The 17,702-nt window shown below is 44.7% G+C and overlaps 1 protein-coding gene across 1 annotated transcript in view; it reads left to right on the forward strand.

The window, feature by feature from the left end:
• The first annotated feature begins 8,150 nt into the window (after positions 1 to 8,150).
• RBP1 (retinol binding protein 1) overlaps positions 8,151 to 17,702 on the forward strand; it is a 28,518-nt gene continuing 18,966 nt past the window's right edge. The window contains exons 1-2 of the mRNA XM_065558068.1: positions 8,151 to 8,493; positions 9,196 to 9,374. Coding sequence (XP_065414140.1) covers positions 8,421 to 8,493; positions 9,196 to 9,374 — 252 coding nt within the window. The 5' untranslated portion in view covers positions 8,151 to 8,420. The remainder of the gene's footprint in view (positions 8,494 to 9,195; positions 9,375 to 17,702) is intronic.

Raw genomic sequence — 17,702 nt, forward strand, 5'->3', positions numbered from 1 at the left:
TTGAGAAAATACTTTTAAGGAAAAAGAATAAAAGAAACAACAAATGCAGCATTAACTGATGATGTGATATCAGATATTGTTGGTTATAAAATGTGTTTGGTTAGTCAGGTGGCTATACATATTTTGAATGGTAGCAACATTTTGTTTGCCAGACATAATTACATAACTCATATAGTAGCTAGATCAGGGTGGGCAAAATACGGCCCACGGGCCGAATCTGGCCCACCAGCCATTTTAATCTTGCCCTCGAGCTTCCGCTGAGGAGTGGGGTCTAGGGCTTGCCCTGCTCCGGCACTCCAGCCAGGAAGCAGGTTTGGGGGCCACTCCACGTGGCTCCTGGAAGCAGTGGCATGGCCCCCCTCCGGCTCTTATGTGTAGGGGCAGCCAGGGGCCTCTGCTCCGCACACTACCCCCGCCCCAAGCGGTGCCCCCGCAGCTCATATTGGCCGGGAGCTACAGCCAATGGGAGCTGCAGGGGCGGTGCCTATGGACAGGGCAGCGTGCAGAGCCGCCTGACCACGTAGAAGCCGGAGAAGGGACATGCCAAGAGCCGCTTGCGGTAAGCACCACCCAGAGTCTGTACCCCTGAGGCTCTCCCCACGCCCCAACCGCTTGCCTCAGCCCTAATCCCCCTCCCACCCTCTGAACCCCTTGATCCCAGCCCATAGCACCCTCCTGCACCCCAAATCCCTCATCTCCATCCTCAGCTGGAGCTCTCACCCCCCCCTCCGCTCCCCACTCCACTGCCCCAGCCAGGAGCCCCCTCCTGCACCCCTTCTTTCTGGCCCCACCCAGGAACCCGCACCCTCCACCAGAGCCCTCACCCCCTCGCACACTCCAAGCCCAATTTTGTGAGCATTCATAGCCCACCATACAATTTCTATACCCAGATGTGGCCCTCAGGCCAAAAATTTTGCCCACCCCTGAGCTAGATACTATGTTGATGGGCATCTTGTTTACTACTAATAGGAAAGTCTGATGTAATTTGAAAGGGATATGGTTTATTACCTAAAACAGTGGGTTATTGCTTAGTATAACTGTGCAACTTGAACTGTAGTGTTTCTATAATGAATAATGCAGTGAAAGTAGTTAAGGTGCCTACTGAGTAGCTGTTCCTTAAATGTCACAATGGACGCGGTAAACCATTCGAATGTATTGCTCCGTGTGCTGGGCTAACATCTTACAGATCCTGTCAAATTCAACTTTGCTGTAGAAGACTCGACAAAAAAAAGGGAGGGAGGGATTGTGTAAGCTGCACTGCCTCAAGAGTGGACTCTGGAGCACTGTGGCTTTGGCTGTGTTTCAGTGCATGTTAAGCATGGGGTAGTTAGTCACTGGGTAATTTAACCTCTAATAGTGCAACCACATCGCTATTTTGTTGTATCCCGTATCAGCGCTGATGTTGTATCCTGTGAGAAGCATTACAGTTATCTGGGCACATATTGCAAGATTTAAACAATGTACTGTGCCAATCTATGCTCACATTGGCAGGTGTTGTGGGACAACTTGTCTGCCCTCTCTGGTGACTGCATGCTGATACATGGGCTTGTTAGTGGCCATTTTTCTCCTGTATCAGACACCAGACGTGAAGATGGAGAAACTGCAAGTAGGACACTGAGCGGGAGCTGAGCAGAGTGATAGTCCACTTCCAGTCACAGGCTATTTGGAAGGTACTGGAGAATCATCATGTCTTGATTGTTGTGACTGTCCTTGGCTGCACATTTTCACTGTACTTCCCTCAGTAGCAGACCTCTGGATCTGCCCCATAGCTCAGGGAGTGGTTGCTACTATATGATGTAGCACTGATAGAGACATGTAGCTGTTTAATTTCCATATTTACATAATCTGAAATGACAAGGTTATAAATTAAAATGACCTTTGGGTGTGGACATGCATTTTATACTTACAATAAAGCTTGGTATGTACTATGGAGATCTATCTGGATATGTCATTTAGCTCTTCGTTAGTTCAGCTCTTTGTAGCAGGATACTCTTTGCAACATGAGTCAAGATAAAGGGTCAAGGAAGACATTTGCTATGTTATTTGCATCTGATTTCAGATGCAGTTTTCCCACTCCAAAATCAGATTGACTACGCTCCCTTTGTCTCTGTTGCAAGATTGGAGCTGGAGCATACATGTCACCCTGTTGCATCAGGATGTTATGCACAATTATTACATTGTATTTACTCCACATACATCTTTTCTGAAGATCCAAGAGGATATTCATCTGTTCTCAGCAACAGAGGGTCCTGTGGCACCTTTGAGACTAACAGAAGTATTGGGAGCATAAGCTTTCGTGGGTAAGAACCTCACTTCTTCAGATGCAAGTAATGGAAATCTCTAGAGGCAGGTATATATCAGTGTGGAGATAACGAGGTTAGTTCAATCAGGGAGGGTGAGATGCTCTGCTAGCAGTTGAGGTGTGAACACCAAGAGAGGAGAAACTGTTTCTGTAGTTGGATAGCCATTCACAGTCTTTGTTTAATCCTGATCTGATGGTGTCAAATTTGCAAATGAACTGGAGCTCAGCAGTTTCTCTTTGGAGTCTGGTCCTGAAGTTTTTTTGCTGTAAGATGGCAACCTTTACATCTGCTATTGTGTGGCCAGGGAGGTTGAAGTGTTCTCCTACAGGTTTTTGTATATTGCCATTCCTGATATCTGACTTGTGATTTGGTGACAATATATACCTCCAGACCAGTGGCACTGCTATGGGCACCCGCATGGCCCCACAATATGCCAACATTTTTATGGCTGACCTGGAACAACGCTTCCTCAGCTCCCGTCCACTCATACCCCTTCTCTACCTACGCTATATTGATGACATCTTCATCATCTGGACCCATGGGAAGGAGGCCCTGGAAGAATTCCACCATGCTTTCAACAGCTTCCACCCCACCATCAACCTCAGCCTGGACCAATCTACACGGGAGGTCCACTTCCTGGACACCACCGTACAAATAAGCGATGGCCACATTAACACCACCCTATACCGAAAACCCACCGACCGCTACGCCTACCTTCATGCCTCCAGCTTCCACCCCGGTCACACCACACGATCCATCGTCTACAGCCAAGCACTGAGGTACAATCGCATCTGCTCCAACCCCTCAGACAGAGACCAACACCTACAAGATCTTCACCAAGCATTCTCAAAACTACGATACCCACACAAGGAAATAAAGAAACAAATCAACAGAGCCAGACGTGTACCCAGAAGCCTCCTGCTACAAGACAGGCCCAGAAGAGAAACCAACAGAACTCCACTGGCCATCACCTACAGTCCTCAGCTTAAACCTCTCCAACGCATCATCAGTGATCTACAACCCATCCTGGACAATGATCCCTCACTTTCACAGACCTTGGGAGGCAGGCCAGTCCTCGCCCACAGACAACCTGCCAACCTTAAGCATATTCTCACCAGCAACCACGCACCGCACCATAACAACTCTAACTCAGGAACCAACCCATGCAACAAACCTCGATGCCAACTCTGCCCACATATCTACACCAGCAACACCATCACTGGACCTAACCAGATCAGCTACAACATCACCGGCTCATTCACCTGCACGTCCACTAATGTTATATATGCCATCATATGCCAGCAATGCCCCTCTGCTATGTACATTGGCCAAACTGGACAGTCACTACGCAAGAGGATAAATGGACACAAGTCAGATATCAGGAATGGCAATATACAAAAACCTGTAGGAGAACACTTCAACCTCCCTGGCCACACAATAGCAGATGTAAAGGTTGCCATCTTACAGCAAAAAAACTTCAGGACCAGACTCCAAAGAGAAACTGCTGAGCTCCAGTTCATTTGCAAATTTGACACCATCAGATCAGGATTAAACAAAGACTGTGAATGGCTATCCAACTACAGAAACAGTTTCTCCTCTCTTGGTGTTCACACCTCAACTGCTAGCAGAGCATCTCACCCTCCCTGATTGAACTAACCTCGTTATCTCCACACTGATATATACCTGCCTCTAGAGATTTCCATTACTTGCATCTGAAGAAGTGAGGTTCTTACCCACGAAAGCTTATGCTCCCAATACTTCTGTTAGTCTCAAAGGTGCCACAGGACCCTCTGTTGCTTTTTACAGATTCAGACTAACACGGCTACCCCTCTGATACTTGACACCATGCAAGGCACTGCATTTAGCCGTATGGAATGGAAATCTATCAACCTCATGAAGAAACTTGCACAAATACAGACAGATATCATCTTCCTTTCCAAATGCAAACAGATGGACATCATACCAAATGGACTGAAGGTGAAAAATCCTTTGCTATCTACATACTGCACAGACCACAGTGAGAGATTATGCCATACGTTATCAAAGAAACTGAGGAACCACCTGATCAGCATCCTATACAGCAAACAGAAAAACATCAAGAAAGAGCTCTCCAACCTGGAGACTCTCATAAATAACCAACCCTCCACACCAACGGACTTTACTAAAATAAGACAGGAGATCTACATTACACACTTCACCTCTCTACAAAGGAAAAAGGACCGTAAGCTGTCTAAAATCCTACCTGCGACATGGGGCCACAACAGGGGTACCCCTAACTCACCCAGCAATATCGTCAATTTATCCAGCTACACACTCAACCCAGCAGAAGAGTCTGTCCTATCTCGGGGACTCTCCTTTTGCCCCAGCACCCCCACGAACATGATACAGTTCTGTGGTGATCTGGAAGCCTACTTTCGCCGCCTCCGACTCAAAGAATACTTTCATGATAACACTGAACAGCGCACTGATACACAGATACCCTCCCACCAACAACACAGGAAGAAGAACTCCACATGGACTCCTCCTGAGGGTCGAAATGACAGTCTGGACCTATACATAGAATGCTTCCGCCGACGTGCACAGGCAGAAATTGTGGAAAAACAACATCGCTTGCCTCATAACCTAAGTCGTGCAGAACGCAATGCCATCCACAGCCTCAGAAACCACCCTGACATTATCATCAAAGAGGCTGATAAAGGAGGTGCTGTTGTCATCATGAACAGGTCTGACTACCAGAAGGAGGCTGCCAGACAACTCTCCAATACCCAATTCTACAGGCCGCTTTCCTCAGATCCCACTGAGGAATACACTAAGAAACTACACCATCTACTCAGGACACTCCCTACACTAACACAGGAACAAATCAACATACCCTTAGAGCCCCGACCGGGGTTATTCTATCTACTACCTAAGATCCACAAACCTGGAAATCCTGGACGCCCCATCATCTCGGGCATTGGCACTCTCACTGAAGGACTGTCTGGATATGTGGACTCCCTACTCAGACCCTACGCCACCAGCACTCCCAGCTATCTCCGTGACACCACAGATTTCCTGAGGAAACTACAATGCATTGGTGACCTCCCAGAAAACACCATCCTAGCCACCATGGATGTAGAGGCTCTCTACACTAACATCCCACATACAGATGGAATACAAGCTGTCAGGAACAGTATCCCTGATGATGACACAGCACAACTTATTGCTGAGCTCTGTGACTTTATCCTCACGCACAATTATTTCAAATTTGGTGACAATATATACCTCCAGACCAGTGGCACTGCTATGGGCACCCGCATGGCCCCACAATATGCCAACATTTTTATGGCTGACCTGGAACAACGCTTCCTCAGCTCCCGTCCACTCATACCCCTTCTCTACCTACGCTATATTGATGACATCTTCATCATCTGGACCCATGGGAAGGAGGCCCTGGAAGAATTCCACCATGCTTTCAACAGCTTCCACCCCACCATCAACCTCAGCCTGGACCAATCTACACGGGAGGTCCACTTCCTGGACACCACCGTACAAATAAGCGATGGCCACATTAACACCACCCTATACCGAAAACCCACCGACCGCTACGCCTACCTTCATGCCTCCAGCTTCCACCCCGGTCACACCACACGATCCATCGTCTACAGCCAAGCACTGAGGTACAATCGCATCTGCTCCAACCCCTCAGACAGAGACCAACACCTACAAGATCTTCACCAAGCATTCTCAAAACTACGATACCCACACAAGGAAATAAAGAAACAAATCAACAGAGCCAGACGTGTACCCAGAAGCCTCCTGCTACAAGACAGGCCCAGAAGAGAAACCAACAGAACTCCACTGGCCATCACCTACAGTCCTCAGCTTAAACCTCTCCAACGCATCATCAGTGATCTACAACCCATCCTGGACAATGATCCCTCACTTTCACAGACCTTGGGAGGCAGGCCAGTCCTCGCCCACAGACAACCTGCCAACCTTAAGCATATTCTCACCAGCAACCACGCACCGCACCATAACAACTCTAACTCAGGAACCAACCCATGCAACAAACCTCGATGCCAACTCTGCCCACATATCTACACCAGCAACACCATCACTGGACCTAACCAGATCAGCTACAACATCACCGGCTCATTCACCTGCACGTCCACTAATGTTATATATGCCATCATATGCCAGCAATGCCCCTCTGCTATGTACATTGGCCAAACTGGACAGTCACTACGCAAGAGGATAAATGGACACAAGTCAGATATCAGGAATGGCAATATACAAAAACCTGTAGGAGAACACTTCAACCTCCCTGGCCACACAATAGCAGATGTAAAGGTTGCCATCTTACAGCAAAAAAACTTCAGGACCAGACTCCAAAGAGAAACTGCTGAGCTCCAGTTCATTTGCAAATTTGACACCATCAGATCAGGATTAAACAAAGACTGTGAATGGCTATCCAACTACAGAAACAGTTTCTCCTCTCTTGGTGTTCACACCTCAACTGCTAGCAGAGCATCTCACCCTCCCTGATTGAACTAACCTCGTTATCTCCACACTGATATATACCTGCCTCTAGAGATTTCCATTACTTGCATCTGAAGAAGTGAGGTTCTTACCCACGAAAGCTTATGCTCCCAATACTTCTGTTAGTCTCAAAGGTGCCACAGGACCCTCTGTTGCTTTTTACAGATTCAGACTAACACGGCTACCCCTCTGATACTTGACATCTGTTCTCAGTGAACTTCCAATGCCTGAGGGATCCAGAATGATGTTAGCCTGGTTGCCCCTGCCCACTGTTGCATTAGGAACATACGAATATAGTATTTGCAATACTGCGTCATGTCACATTGGTACAGCAAGTCTGTTTGAAATGTCAAGCAGCTACTTTTACATGATGCTTTCCAGGTGACATTCCACCTTCCCCTCAAAACCCACTGAGCTTATCATGCAGTGCTGTATATTTAGGGAAAACATTTCTTACTGGTGGTGATTTAGCTTCTGTCCAAAAGCATGAGATCTGATTATCTGTATTTCAGCTTGCACAACTACAACTGGTATACTTGGTCATCAAATTCTCTTGCCCCTTTTAAAAGCTAGCTGTGCTGTTTAACTTTATGAACTCTTGCATTAGTGGATGCCACAGGCAGGTTACAGCTTGTGTGAAGTGTTTTATTTGCTTTTAAATTGACAGCCATGACCTGTCCCTAAGTGTAGGAAGATTCTACAATCTCAGGCTACTTCCTTCAAGCAATGATATATTATTGTTTGAATAATCTGGTACTGTAGCACTAACTTTTCACTTGCTCACTTCAGCTGTATGTAATGTCTCCTGAAATGCTTCTTGTTCCAGTGTCTGAACATGGTTTGCATTCCCTTAACTAACAGCACGCTCTGATTAATAAAGACATGCAGCACTGATGAAGACATAAGATAACTGGAATTGGCCATTGCTCCCTAGTAATAACCTCTGCTGAATAATGACTGGCTTTTCCTGAGCCATCAATTCACCAACCAGTCAATATCTGGCATCACCCCTCGCTTGAAGATGACTGTATAATCATGGCTTATTACTAGACTCTAAAACAGAATACACAATTACTTTCACTGGTAGAGTTTGTGTGATCCTCTTCTGAGGGGAAGAGATTAAAAAAACACCGAAAATATTCTCAAATACTCCAAAGAAACAGGATTTCAATTATCTGCAGAAGCCACCCAATGTGTCCACTATACCCAGCTACCTATTGTAACGTCCATCCACATGCCTAAACCAGCCATCTTATTTTCTAAGCAGCATAAAAGGGGAGGAGTAATGTGGATAAAATGGATACTCAGATAATCAGTGGCCTTACAGCCATTGTATGGAAGGTGAAAGTTCCATTCCATTTAAATGAAGCCATCCTGCTGTCATTATAAATCTAAAAGGTTCAGCTTTGTGGAAGGATTTAATGGTAACCCTTCAGCAGTAATCGGATTAGAGAGGCTCGTATAACTGCATGGTCTGAAGAACAGATAAAAGAAACCAGAGTTCAAACTCACCACAGAGGACAGACGTTGAGCTGTGTGGTACAGAATCAACTCGCTGTTCTGAGGCTTTGGTTTTGGCGATCATATACCCCAGAAATGCCTGCAAATTTCAATGGTTACTGGAAAATGCTTAGCAATGACAATTTTGAGGAGTATCTGAAAGCACTGGGTAAGATTCCTTTCATGTTTCTTTAGCAAATAATCAATAAAATGCCACCTATCTTAGTCCTGGGTTGGATTTGATTTCTTCTGGGATAGTCACAGCCACAATTTTCATGCATTCTTAAAAAATGCTTTCTTCAAAAAATATGATTACTTTCTTATGCAAAGTTTTGTTTGATTTGTTTTAAACGACCGGTTTGCTTTTTACCTTACTACCACTAATCTATGCACAGATTCAACTACAGAACTTTAAAGGGCAAGCAAAATTTATTCTCTCAACATTTTAAAAAAAATTCAAGAGAGGAGAAAGTGAGTGTATGTAGGTGGAAAGAAAACAAAATGTGCTTGATGTAAAAGTTTGTGTGTATGCAGTTGGCAGGGAGGCCCGTAAAATGCTTATTTCTATAGAAGTAGCATTTTTAAGTAATCAGAATGAATTTGTTCAAATATCTCAGTAGGAATTAGTAATGTCATGTTTCCTTTCATCTGTTTGTTTAGAAACACACATTTGTTGTGGTAACAAATGTAAAGGGTACAAGGTTTTTGCCAAGTAAGCAAATTAATTTACGTGTAATGAACTTTAGTAAAACAGCCAGGGAACTATTTATTTGTGTTTTGGTCCATCCCAATCCTCTCAAGTTGTACAAGTCTTGTATTGTTGTAGATTTGTGGCTTTACTGCAGATCTTTTTTTTCCGTTTTGTTTTCAGATGTAAACATTGCTGTGAGAAAAATTGCCAACTTGCTAAAACCTGACAAAGAAATCATTCAGAATGGAGATCATATGATCATTAAAACGCTAAGCACTTTTAGAAACTACATCATGGAATTTGATGTAGGAAAAGAGTTTGAGGAGGATTTAGCAGGGGTGGATGATCGCAAATGCATGGTAAGAATTAGAACTGTTACTATTGCATGACAAAAAAGATTAGAAATAATTAGTAATAATCCTAGGTCTTGCAGCGGAATGCAGAGGCAAGACATTTTCATGTGGTTGTTCTTAGAATTTTTGTATTTGACAGCTTCATTTAGACAGGGCTGCAAACTGTTTTTAGCTTGTCTTTACAATAAAGAAATGTTAATGTTAAACTTGAATGTGAAGCTATTTATTTTATTAAAGAACAGGCACTAGGTTTAAATTGTCTCCAGTATAAAGTAATTGTAGAGTGATATTTGCTATTCAAAAAGTCATTTACAACCAAATTCTGCCACTCTTATATTGAGTAATGCTTCACCACAGAAGCAACCCTGTGGGGTAATTTACTACTTAATATGAGCAAGGGTGACAGGACGGAGGCCCCTAATGTTTAGGAACTGGTGCCTTTCCCCTCTCTCTCTCTCTCTCTCGCTCTCTCTCCCCTCCTTCCTCCACTTCTATGGTGTTGATAAGTTGCATAGTCAATTGCTTGACCACACTCTGGTTTGTTATGAAATATATTCAAGAGGCCATAACCAATGCCAGTCAGGTTTATTGCTCTAGGCCAATAATAATATAGTACAGGGAAAAGGTTCTATATGGATGATACCATTTTCCAGGAAGCTGTCTCATGCAGCATTGTTACATTCACCTTGCACAGAAGGTGTGCTCCCGAAGTTACACCCCTAAAACCATCTTTTTATCCCCTACCTGTTTACCAGTAAAAGGTACTGTGTATGTCATCTGAAACTAGATTTAACTGATCAGCTTTCTACCTTATTTTTCTGGTAGCATGATGTACCCCTTATTTTTGTTCTGAACACACATGTTTGAGGTACTAAAGAACATGAAGACACCTCCTAGGTTTGTCCTAGGGTAGTTAGCTTGTGAGGGGAACTCCCATTCTGTTGCTATAATACAATAATCACATGTCCTGATCCTGACAGCTTTCCTATCTACTTAAGCCATAGTTTACTTCAGCTATGCAAAGTGTTATGGAATACTTAGCATAAGTGAACAGGAATATAATAAAGATATAGGCCAATTTAGACTATTTAACTGCTATATTTATGCTTGGTAATATTTGTGCTTAATATATATGGTGTGGATAATACATGTCATCAATATAATATACATGTAAGTAGCCAGCATATATTGGTCAACAATGGAGAGTTTCACTACACTACAGACAGCAGGCTTAACACATCCATTTAACAAGACAAAACCAGAGCAAATCTTACAGTAGGTAAGTGGCTCCAAGAGCTCTCCCTTGTGAGCTTTTACAAAATATTGTCTCTGGCAAGAGGTATCTCATGACCAATAATACCAATTAACAGAAAAGGCTCAAGAATATCAAGCTACTTAGCTGAGTCAGAGACTGGATGTTATCTCTCCCATTAGTCCAAGGTCATGACATCTCTGCAATCTCCCAAAGCGCAGGAATTGCTGATGAGCTAAAGAAAATTATTTTACCAGCCGTTGTAACAGGGAAACAAAGCAGAAATGAAATAATAGGCTCCCATTCTTAAAAAAAAAAAAAAAAAAACAAAACTGGTCATCTCTATGACTGATCAATATTCTTTTCTGATATCAGGATGTAGACGTTTACTTTTGATCCAGCAACGGCAGGAAAAGGAAGGTTTATGAGATCCAGTGAAAGGGAATGGCTAGATATGTGGCAAGCCACTGCATGGGCCCGCTAAACCTTCAGTATTCTTTGCTTCAGAACCCAGACACCAGGGGTGAAAAAAGGTATTTTTTCCCCCTTCCCTCTTCTCTCTCCCTCCCAAAAGGTGGTATAGTGTAGTACAGCATTTCTAGTTACTGTCAGCTCCTTAAATCAGGGCATAGAAACCCAATAGAGAGGTATACAACTATTTAAGCTTTATTGACCATGTGTAGTTTGTATGAGTCACACAATACTGACTGAATTCCCAAAGACTTGTCCCAGAATTCACTGGGCTTGCTGTAATACCAGGGATGGATTACCTGGGTGGCATCATCTGCTGCAATTGTTCCAAAGTTCCCATCAGGAATCTGGGGGTACGAGATATGATACTTTCACCAAATCCGTGATCTTACATCTTGGCCACCAATACTGTAAACAATCTATAACTGCAGCTCTGCAACTAAATACATTAGTAACGTTAGCCTCATTATCAGAGCCGGCTTTAGCATTTTTGCCGCCCCAAGCAGCGCCAAAAAAAAAAAAAAAGCCGCGATCGCAGCAGCAACTCTACCGCCGCTTCATTCTACGGCAGCAATTTGGCAGCAGGTCCTTTGCTCCCAGAGGGAGTGACGGCCCCGCCACCGAATTGCTGCCGAAAGGGCCGGACGTGCCGCCCCCCCTCTTCATTGGCCGCACCAGGCACCTGCTTGCTAGGCTGGTGCCTGGAGCCGGCCCTGCTCATTATATCTGCCATAATTGCCCTGGTAACAGTGTAGTTTATAGTTTAGTGCTTCCTATGGAATTATAAATGGATTATTTTTTTAAGAATGAGATCCCAGCTCTCCTACATCATAGGAGAGTTGCACACTGGAACTGTCTCAGCTTGTTTTGCTCTCCATGCCCTGAGAACAATATGCAATGTGGTGCCAACAGCCTTTGAGTGACTAATCACTAGTCTCTGGGCCAGATAGTTTCTGACCCTGGCACAAATGAAGGACGGCACAAGAAGCACAGGGACTGTTCCTGCCTAGTGTTCCTGGGGGCAAGTCACTCTGAAGGGAGCAGGGAGAAGGTGGAATTTGGCCTTGATTCCTTCTCTTTTCCACACTGGCATGAGCTGGGAAGGTGAGCATGGCTTCACCTTCCAAATAGATGCTGCATCTTGCACACTTCCCCGGTGTGCTGGGAGGGATTGTGATTTGAGTATCCTGAGAGGAAGGATGGTTCAGTGGTTACGACACTGAACTGGGACTTGAGATAACAGACTCCATGTAGGACCTTGGGCTAGTCACTGAATCTCTCTGTGCCTTAGTTTTCCATCTGTAGGCTGGGGATAATACCTCTTTTTCTCACAATCTAAACAGACAAGGCAAGGAGTGGAAGTTCTTCAGGGAAGACACTCTCTCTTACTATGAGATGTTTACTGGGGCCTTCCGGCATTATGTTAGTACTGTTAGTAAATGATAATAGAAGCACAACCAGGCCTTGTATGAGTGCTTCCAAATGAAGTAAAATCAGGAACGTGCTGCAAGCACAGCTGTGCAGCAACAGAAGAGGATTAGGGGAACTAAGAAGGGGAAGAACTTACCCACAGTGGTGCACTCCATTCAAGTAGAAGGTTTCTTTTCTGTTGCTAATGCCTTTTCACATCTGGGAAACTAGGCTGAAGCCCAAGTAAATAGTGGTTCAAGTAAATCCTACACTGAGATGATGTACTAGAAGCATACTACAGAGATATTGCCTATGAGGTATCAGAAAATTCAGTTTTGAGAAAATTCTTGTTGGTAGTATGCATAACTGTTTTGGATGTAAGCATCTAATGTAAAACTTCAATGTTTTGACGATATCTGTTATAAATAACTAGGTAGTTGCAGTGGTTGTGAATAACATCTGTACAACAACTCTCCTTTTAACTAACAACTATTATTTTCCTAGATCTTATCTGCTTGCTCGTTCCCCGACTTCTCAGGAGTGTTGCCAACTCTTGCAATTTTACCTCACAATATTTAGTGTTTTTCTTAAAGCCCCAGCTCCTGGAATCATAGGATTATATCAGAATCCCCTGTGATGCCACTAGTCCACTGTATGTAGATTATTTTTAAAAAGCAGATGAATTAAGAGATAATATAAACAGAGTAATTTATATTGGTACAAGATAAAGAATTGGTGAGACTTAATTGTGAACACTTAGTTTAGATTTTGATCATATTTCCATAGGGAAAATGTTACCTTGACAGGTTGTGGAGTAGTTAGAATAATTCCAAATTTTAATAGCACCTGTGATGAGGAAAGACTAAAGAGATTGAGCTGATTCTTATTAGAGAACAAAGACTTTTTGATGTGGCTTAAAGGAGGTACAGAATGTCACGAGTGGGGTTGGTATTAATGAGCTAGGTGCTTCATCGGGGTTTTTTTCCTTATACTCTGCTAAAGCATCAATATCGATCACTGCTAGAGGCCAGACTGGGCTTGTTGGACCAATGGGTCTGATTCAGTATGGCAAATCCCACATTGCTAGGAAAACATGGAAAAACCGAGATGGGTTTATTGCTGATTTAATCTGGTCTTGCCCCTGGGTCTCTTTTGCACCCAGCCTCCACTAGGCTGTGCCAAGATGGTTTTATAAAAACCACTTATTGGACATCCTCCATGATGACTGCAGTAGTAGTATCTAAACAGACAGTAGCAGTAATCACTTGAACATCTCTGGGACACAAGTAGCCAGCAGAGAGGAAAATTCTTCCTGTGATAAAGCAATTTCCTGCAATATCATTGGGAGACCTTTGATGAATTAAGTTTAAATATCTTTCATGACCATTGTTTTAAAATAATGGTTTATGTATGATATGTTCTAGGCCACGGGGGAGGGCTACCACCCCTCTTCCAAGAATTAAAAACAGCGGGTGGTGATCAAGGCAAATCAGCCCAGTTGTAACCCCACTACAGAGGTACCACCTCCTGGAAAGGCTCACATATACTGATTCTCCAGAGACCAACAGACAAGAAATGACTCTGGGATAAATAGTCTGAGTTTAAACTGATCCAGCAAATGGACAGGACCTTCTGTTCAAAGAAGGGCCCCAAATCCTTGAGAAAGGGTTGGAAGGACTGACACCTAGTCGAGTCCTTGTTGGAGTTCATTGATCTCTGGCAAGCTTTTTAGAAAGTGTATGTGTTCATTTATTGTTTTTAATAGGTTTTCTCTGCGATGCGTTCACCTTAAGAATAGAGTGCTTGCTTAGAAAGAGCTGTGTGATAACATGTAACTTTATCTTTTTGAGAAATGCAATCAAGATGCCTGCATTCACATGGGTCCACAGCAGAAATGTATATTTTCACAGTATTTTCCCTCTGCTGTTGAGTTTTATTACTTGGATTTGACTTAATCTGTATTACTCACAGAAAAAGTCTTTACCTTTACTAATTATCGGAGCCTTAAATTTGCGAAAGGATGTGTCTATTCTGCATGTACATTACAATAGTTTAAAGCAGGGGTTGGCAACCTAGGGCACGTGTGCCAAACATGGCATGCAAACCAATTTTGACTGGCACTCTGCTGTCTACCTCGGTCCTGGCCCTCAGCCCCACTCAGCCCCCCCGCCCACCGCTCTCCCTTGCGGGGGCAGGAGGCAGAAGCTTGGTCCTGCAGCAGCCAAGCTTCACCCCTCCCCCACTTCTTCCCCCAGCGTGGTGCTTTCCTCCCCTCCTCCTCCCTCTCCCTCTCCCTGTGCCGATCAGCTGATAGCCCATGCGAGGGGGAGGGGGAGTGGAGCAGAGCCGAGCGGCAGCATGCTCGCTGCTCCATAGAGGAGGCAGAGAAGAGGTAGGGACGGGACCTTGGGGAAGGGGGTGGAACAGGGCATATCCCTTTCAGCCCCCTGCCATGAGCCGCTCAGGGCAGGGGGCTGGGAGCACCCCCACGAGCCGAGCCCCCCAGTCCTCTGCCCTGAACCCCCACACACACCCAGCCTTCTGCCCTGCACCTCCCCACACACCTCAGGCCTCTGCCCTGACCCCTGAACTCCCCCACACACACCCAGCCTTCTGCCCTGTACCCCCCCAAACCCCCAGCCCTCTGCCCTGACCCCTGAACCACACCACACCCCACTGCCCTCTGTCCTGACCCCTGAACCCCCCCCCACACACCCAGCCTTCTGCCCTGCACCCCCCCACGCACCCCCCAGTCCTCTGCCCTGACCCCTGAAGCCCCCCCCCCCCCCGGGTCTGGGGTCCCGGCTGCTAGTCCCTTGACAGCCAGCGTCCCGGCTGCAGGCCCACTCAGCCCGCTTGCTGGCCTAAGTGAACGGAACCCCAGGCTGGAAGTGGGCTGAGCAGGCTGGCAGTGTAAGATCAGCATTTTAATTTAATTTTAAAGGAAGCTTCTTAAACATTTTGAAAACCTTGTTTACTTTACATACAACAATAGTTTAGTTATATAATATAGACTTATAGAGAGAGACTTTCTAAAAAACATTAAAATGTATTACCGGCACACGAAACCTTAAATTAAAGTGAATAAATGAAGACTCGGCACACCACTTCTGAAAGGTTGCCTACCCCTGGTTTAAAGTAATTATTTGACTGTTACAAATAAATGTAACCTTATTCCGTTACATTCAGTAATGGAATAAGTACACTTGATAGGATTGGTTCTGAGCTCTTTCCCACTAGGTATAAGGCTATCTGCTTCTTTCAAGTCACTTCTGTTTTACACAACTGTGAGGTCAGAATTGGGCCCATTATAACATAACATAAGGTGTGAAGTTAATTAACGAGTATTTAGGCAGGGTCTAGTCCACAGTATATAGGATTCTACAAGAGGAATGAACTGTTGCTAATCTATTTTATATCAGGAATCATAATTAAGACCACATCTACCGAAAAGCAGGCACCCTGTAATTATAATCATAGGGATTTCAATGGGACTACTCAGAGAAAAAAGTAGTACTCAGCGCAAGTCTGAGGCTCATTATCAATTGTGCCATTTTAATGAGATGTGTTGAATAATCTGCCTCTAAATCCGCAGCCCTTCCACTTGACCCCCAGGTTGATTCATGTGTCTTGTGTTCCTGCCTCCTTTTCTGATTCTGTCTTTCTGTAACAGTTCTTCCTCTGGGCTCCTTGCTCTGTGTTTTCAAGTATGCCCTTACATCCCCCATCTTGAGGATAAAACATCCCTCAGTCCCTATCGTCTCTCTACCATTCTATCTTCTGGGCTTGTTTCAAACACTGCTACATTAATGTACACTAAGGAACTTTTGGTGCACACCAACATTGTCCATATGGGCCAGTTAGTGTGGGACACATTAGTGCGCACTAGAATTTACAGCCCTCTGCTGCGGAGCCCACATTCTGGCCAGTTTGTCTTTCAGTAGAGATTTGAGCAGGCCTATAAGGGTATGTCTACGCAGCAAAGAAAAAGCCGCAACAGGCCCGTGCCAGCTGACTCAGGCTCGGGCTGTAGGGGTGTTTCATTCCTGTATAGACTTCTGTTTCCTGGCTGCAGCCCGAGTCTGGAAACATCCCACCTCACAGGGTCCTAGAGCCCAGGCTCCAGCCTGAGCCTGGAAGTTTACACAGCAATGAAACAGCCCCACAGCCAGAGCCCTGAGCACCCGAGTTGGCTGGAATGGGCCAGCTGCGGGCATCTAGTTGCTGTGCAGACATACCCTAGTTGAACAAACATGTTCCAGAGTCCTGTAGTGGCAGATTTCTGTTGCCAGGTGCCAGAACTCAGAGGAGCACCCGCAGCAAGAGAGGGCCATTGTGGTACACCCTACCAACCTATTTGTTTTTAATTAACTTTTGGTGCTGCAAAAGACAGGACACTGGGGGCCAGATCATGGTAGTGAGAGTACAAGTGTGAATGTGGGGAAAGGATGAAATAAACAGCTCCATTGTGTACATACACAATGTATGTAGACTGTCACCCTGCTCTATCTAGTGTGCTAAAAATAATAATAATCAGAGATATCCCATCTCCTAGAACTGGAAGGGACCTTGAAAGGTCATCAAGTCCAGCCCCCTGCCTTCACTAGCAGGACCAAGTACTGATTTTGCTCCAGATCCCCAAGTGGCCCCCTCAAGGATTGAACTTACAACGCTGGGTTTAGCAGGCCAATGCTCAAACCACTGAGCTATCCCTCCCCCCTAAATGGAGATATCCTATCTCCTAGAACTGGAAGGGGACCTTGAAAGGTCATCGAGTCCAGCCCCCTGCCTTCACTAGCAGGACCAAGTACTGATTTTGCCCCAGATCCCTAAGTGGCCCCCTCAAGGATTTGTGACGTTGTGCAGTCTATATGGTTTTATAAAAACTTGATAATAAGTCAATATAATGTAACTGGGATAGTTTTAGAGAAAATATGGTAATAAGTGAATATAACGTAACTGGGATATGCTTCATGCAAAAGGTCTCTTGTAAGGTACCATTACAAAGCTTATAATCTACTGAGTGTGATCATCTGATTTGTATAAATGTACCACTCTTGTATCTAAAACTAGAAATATAAAATGTAAACTGTGATGGGTTGGATCACAGAAACCCCCTTGGGAGCTGCCACCCGATGTGAAAAGACTACCTCTGCTCCTGTTTTCCCTGCCAGCTCAGGACTCCAGCACCCTGTCTTGCT

Source organism: Chrysemys picta, chromosome 9 (genome assembly GCF_011386835.1).
Source record: "Chrysemys picta bellii isolate R12L10 chromosome 9, ASM1138683v2, whole genome shotgun sequence".
In the NCBI taxonomy this organism is placed as follows: Eukaryota; Metazoa; Chordata; order Testudines; family Emydidae; genus Chrysemys; species Chrysemys picta.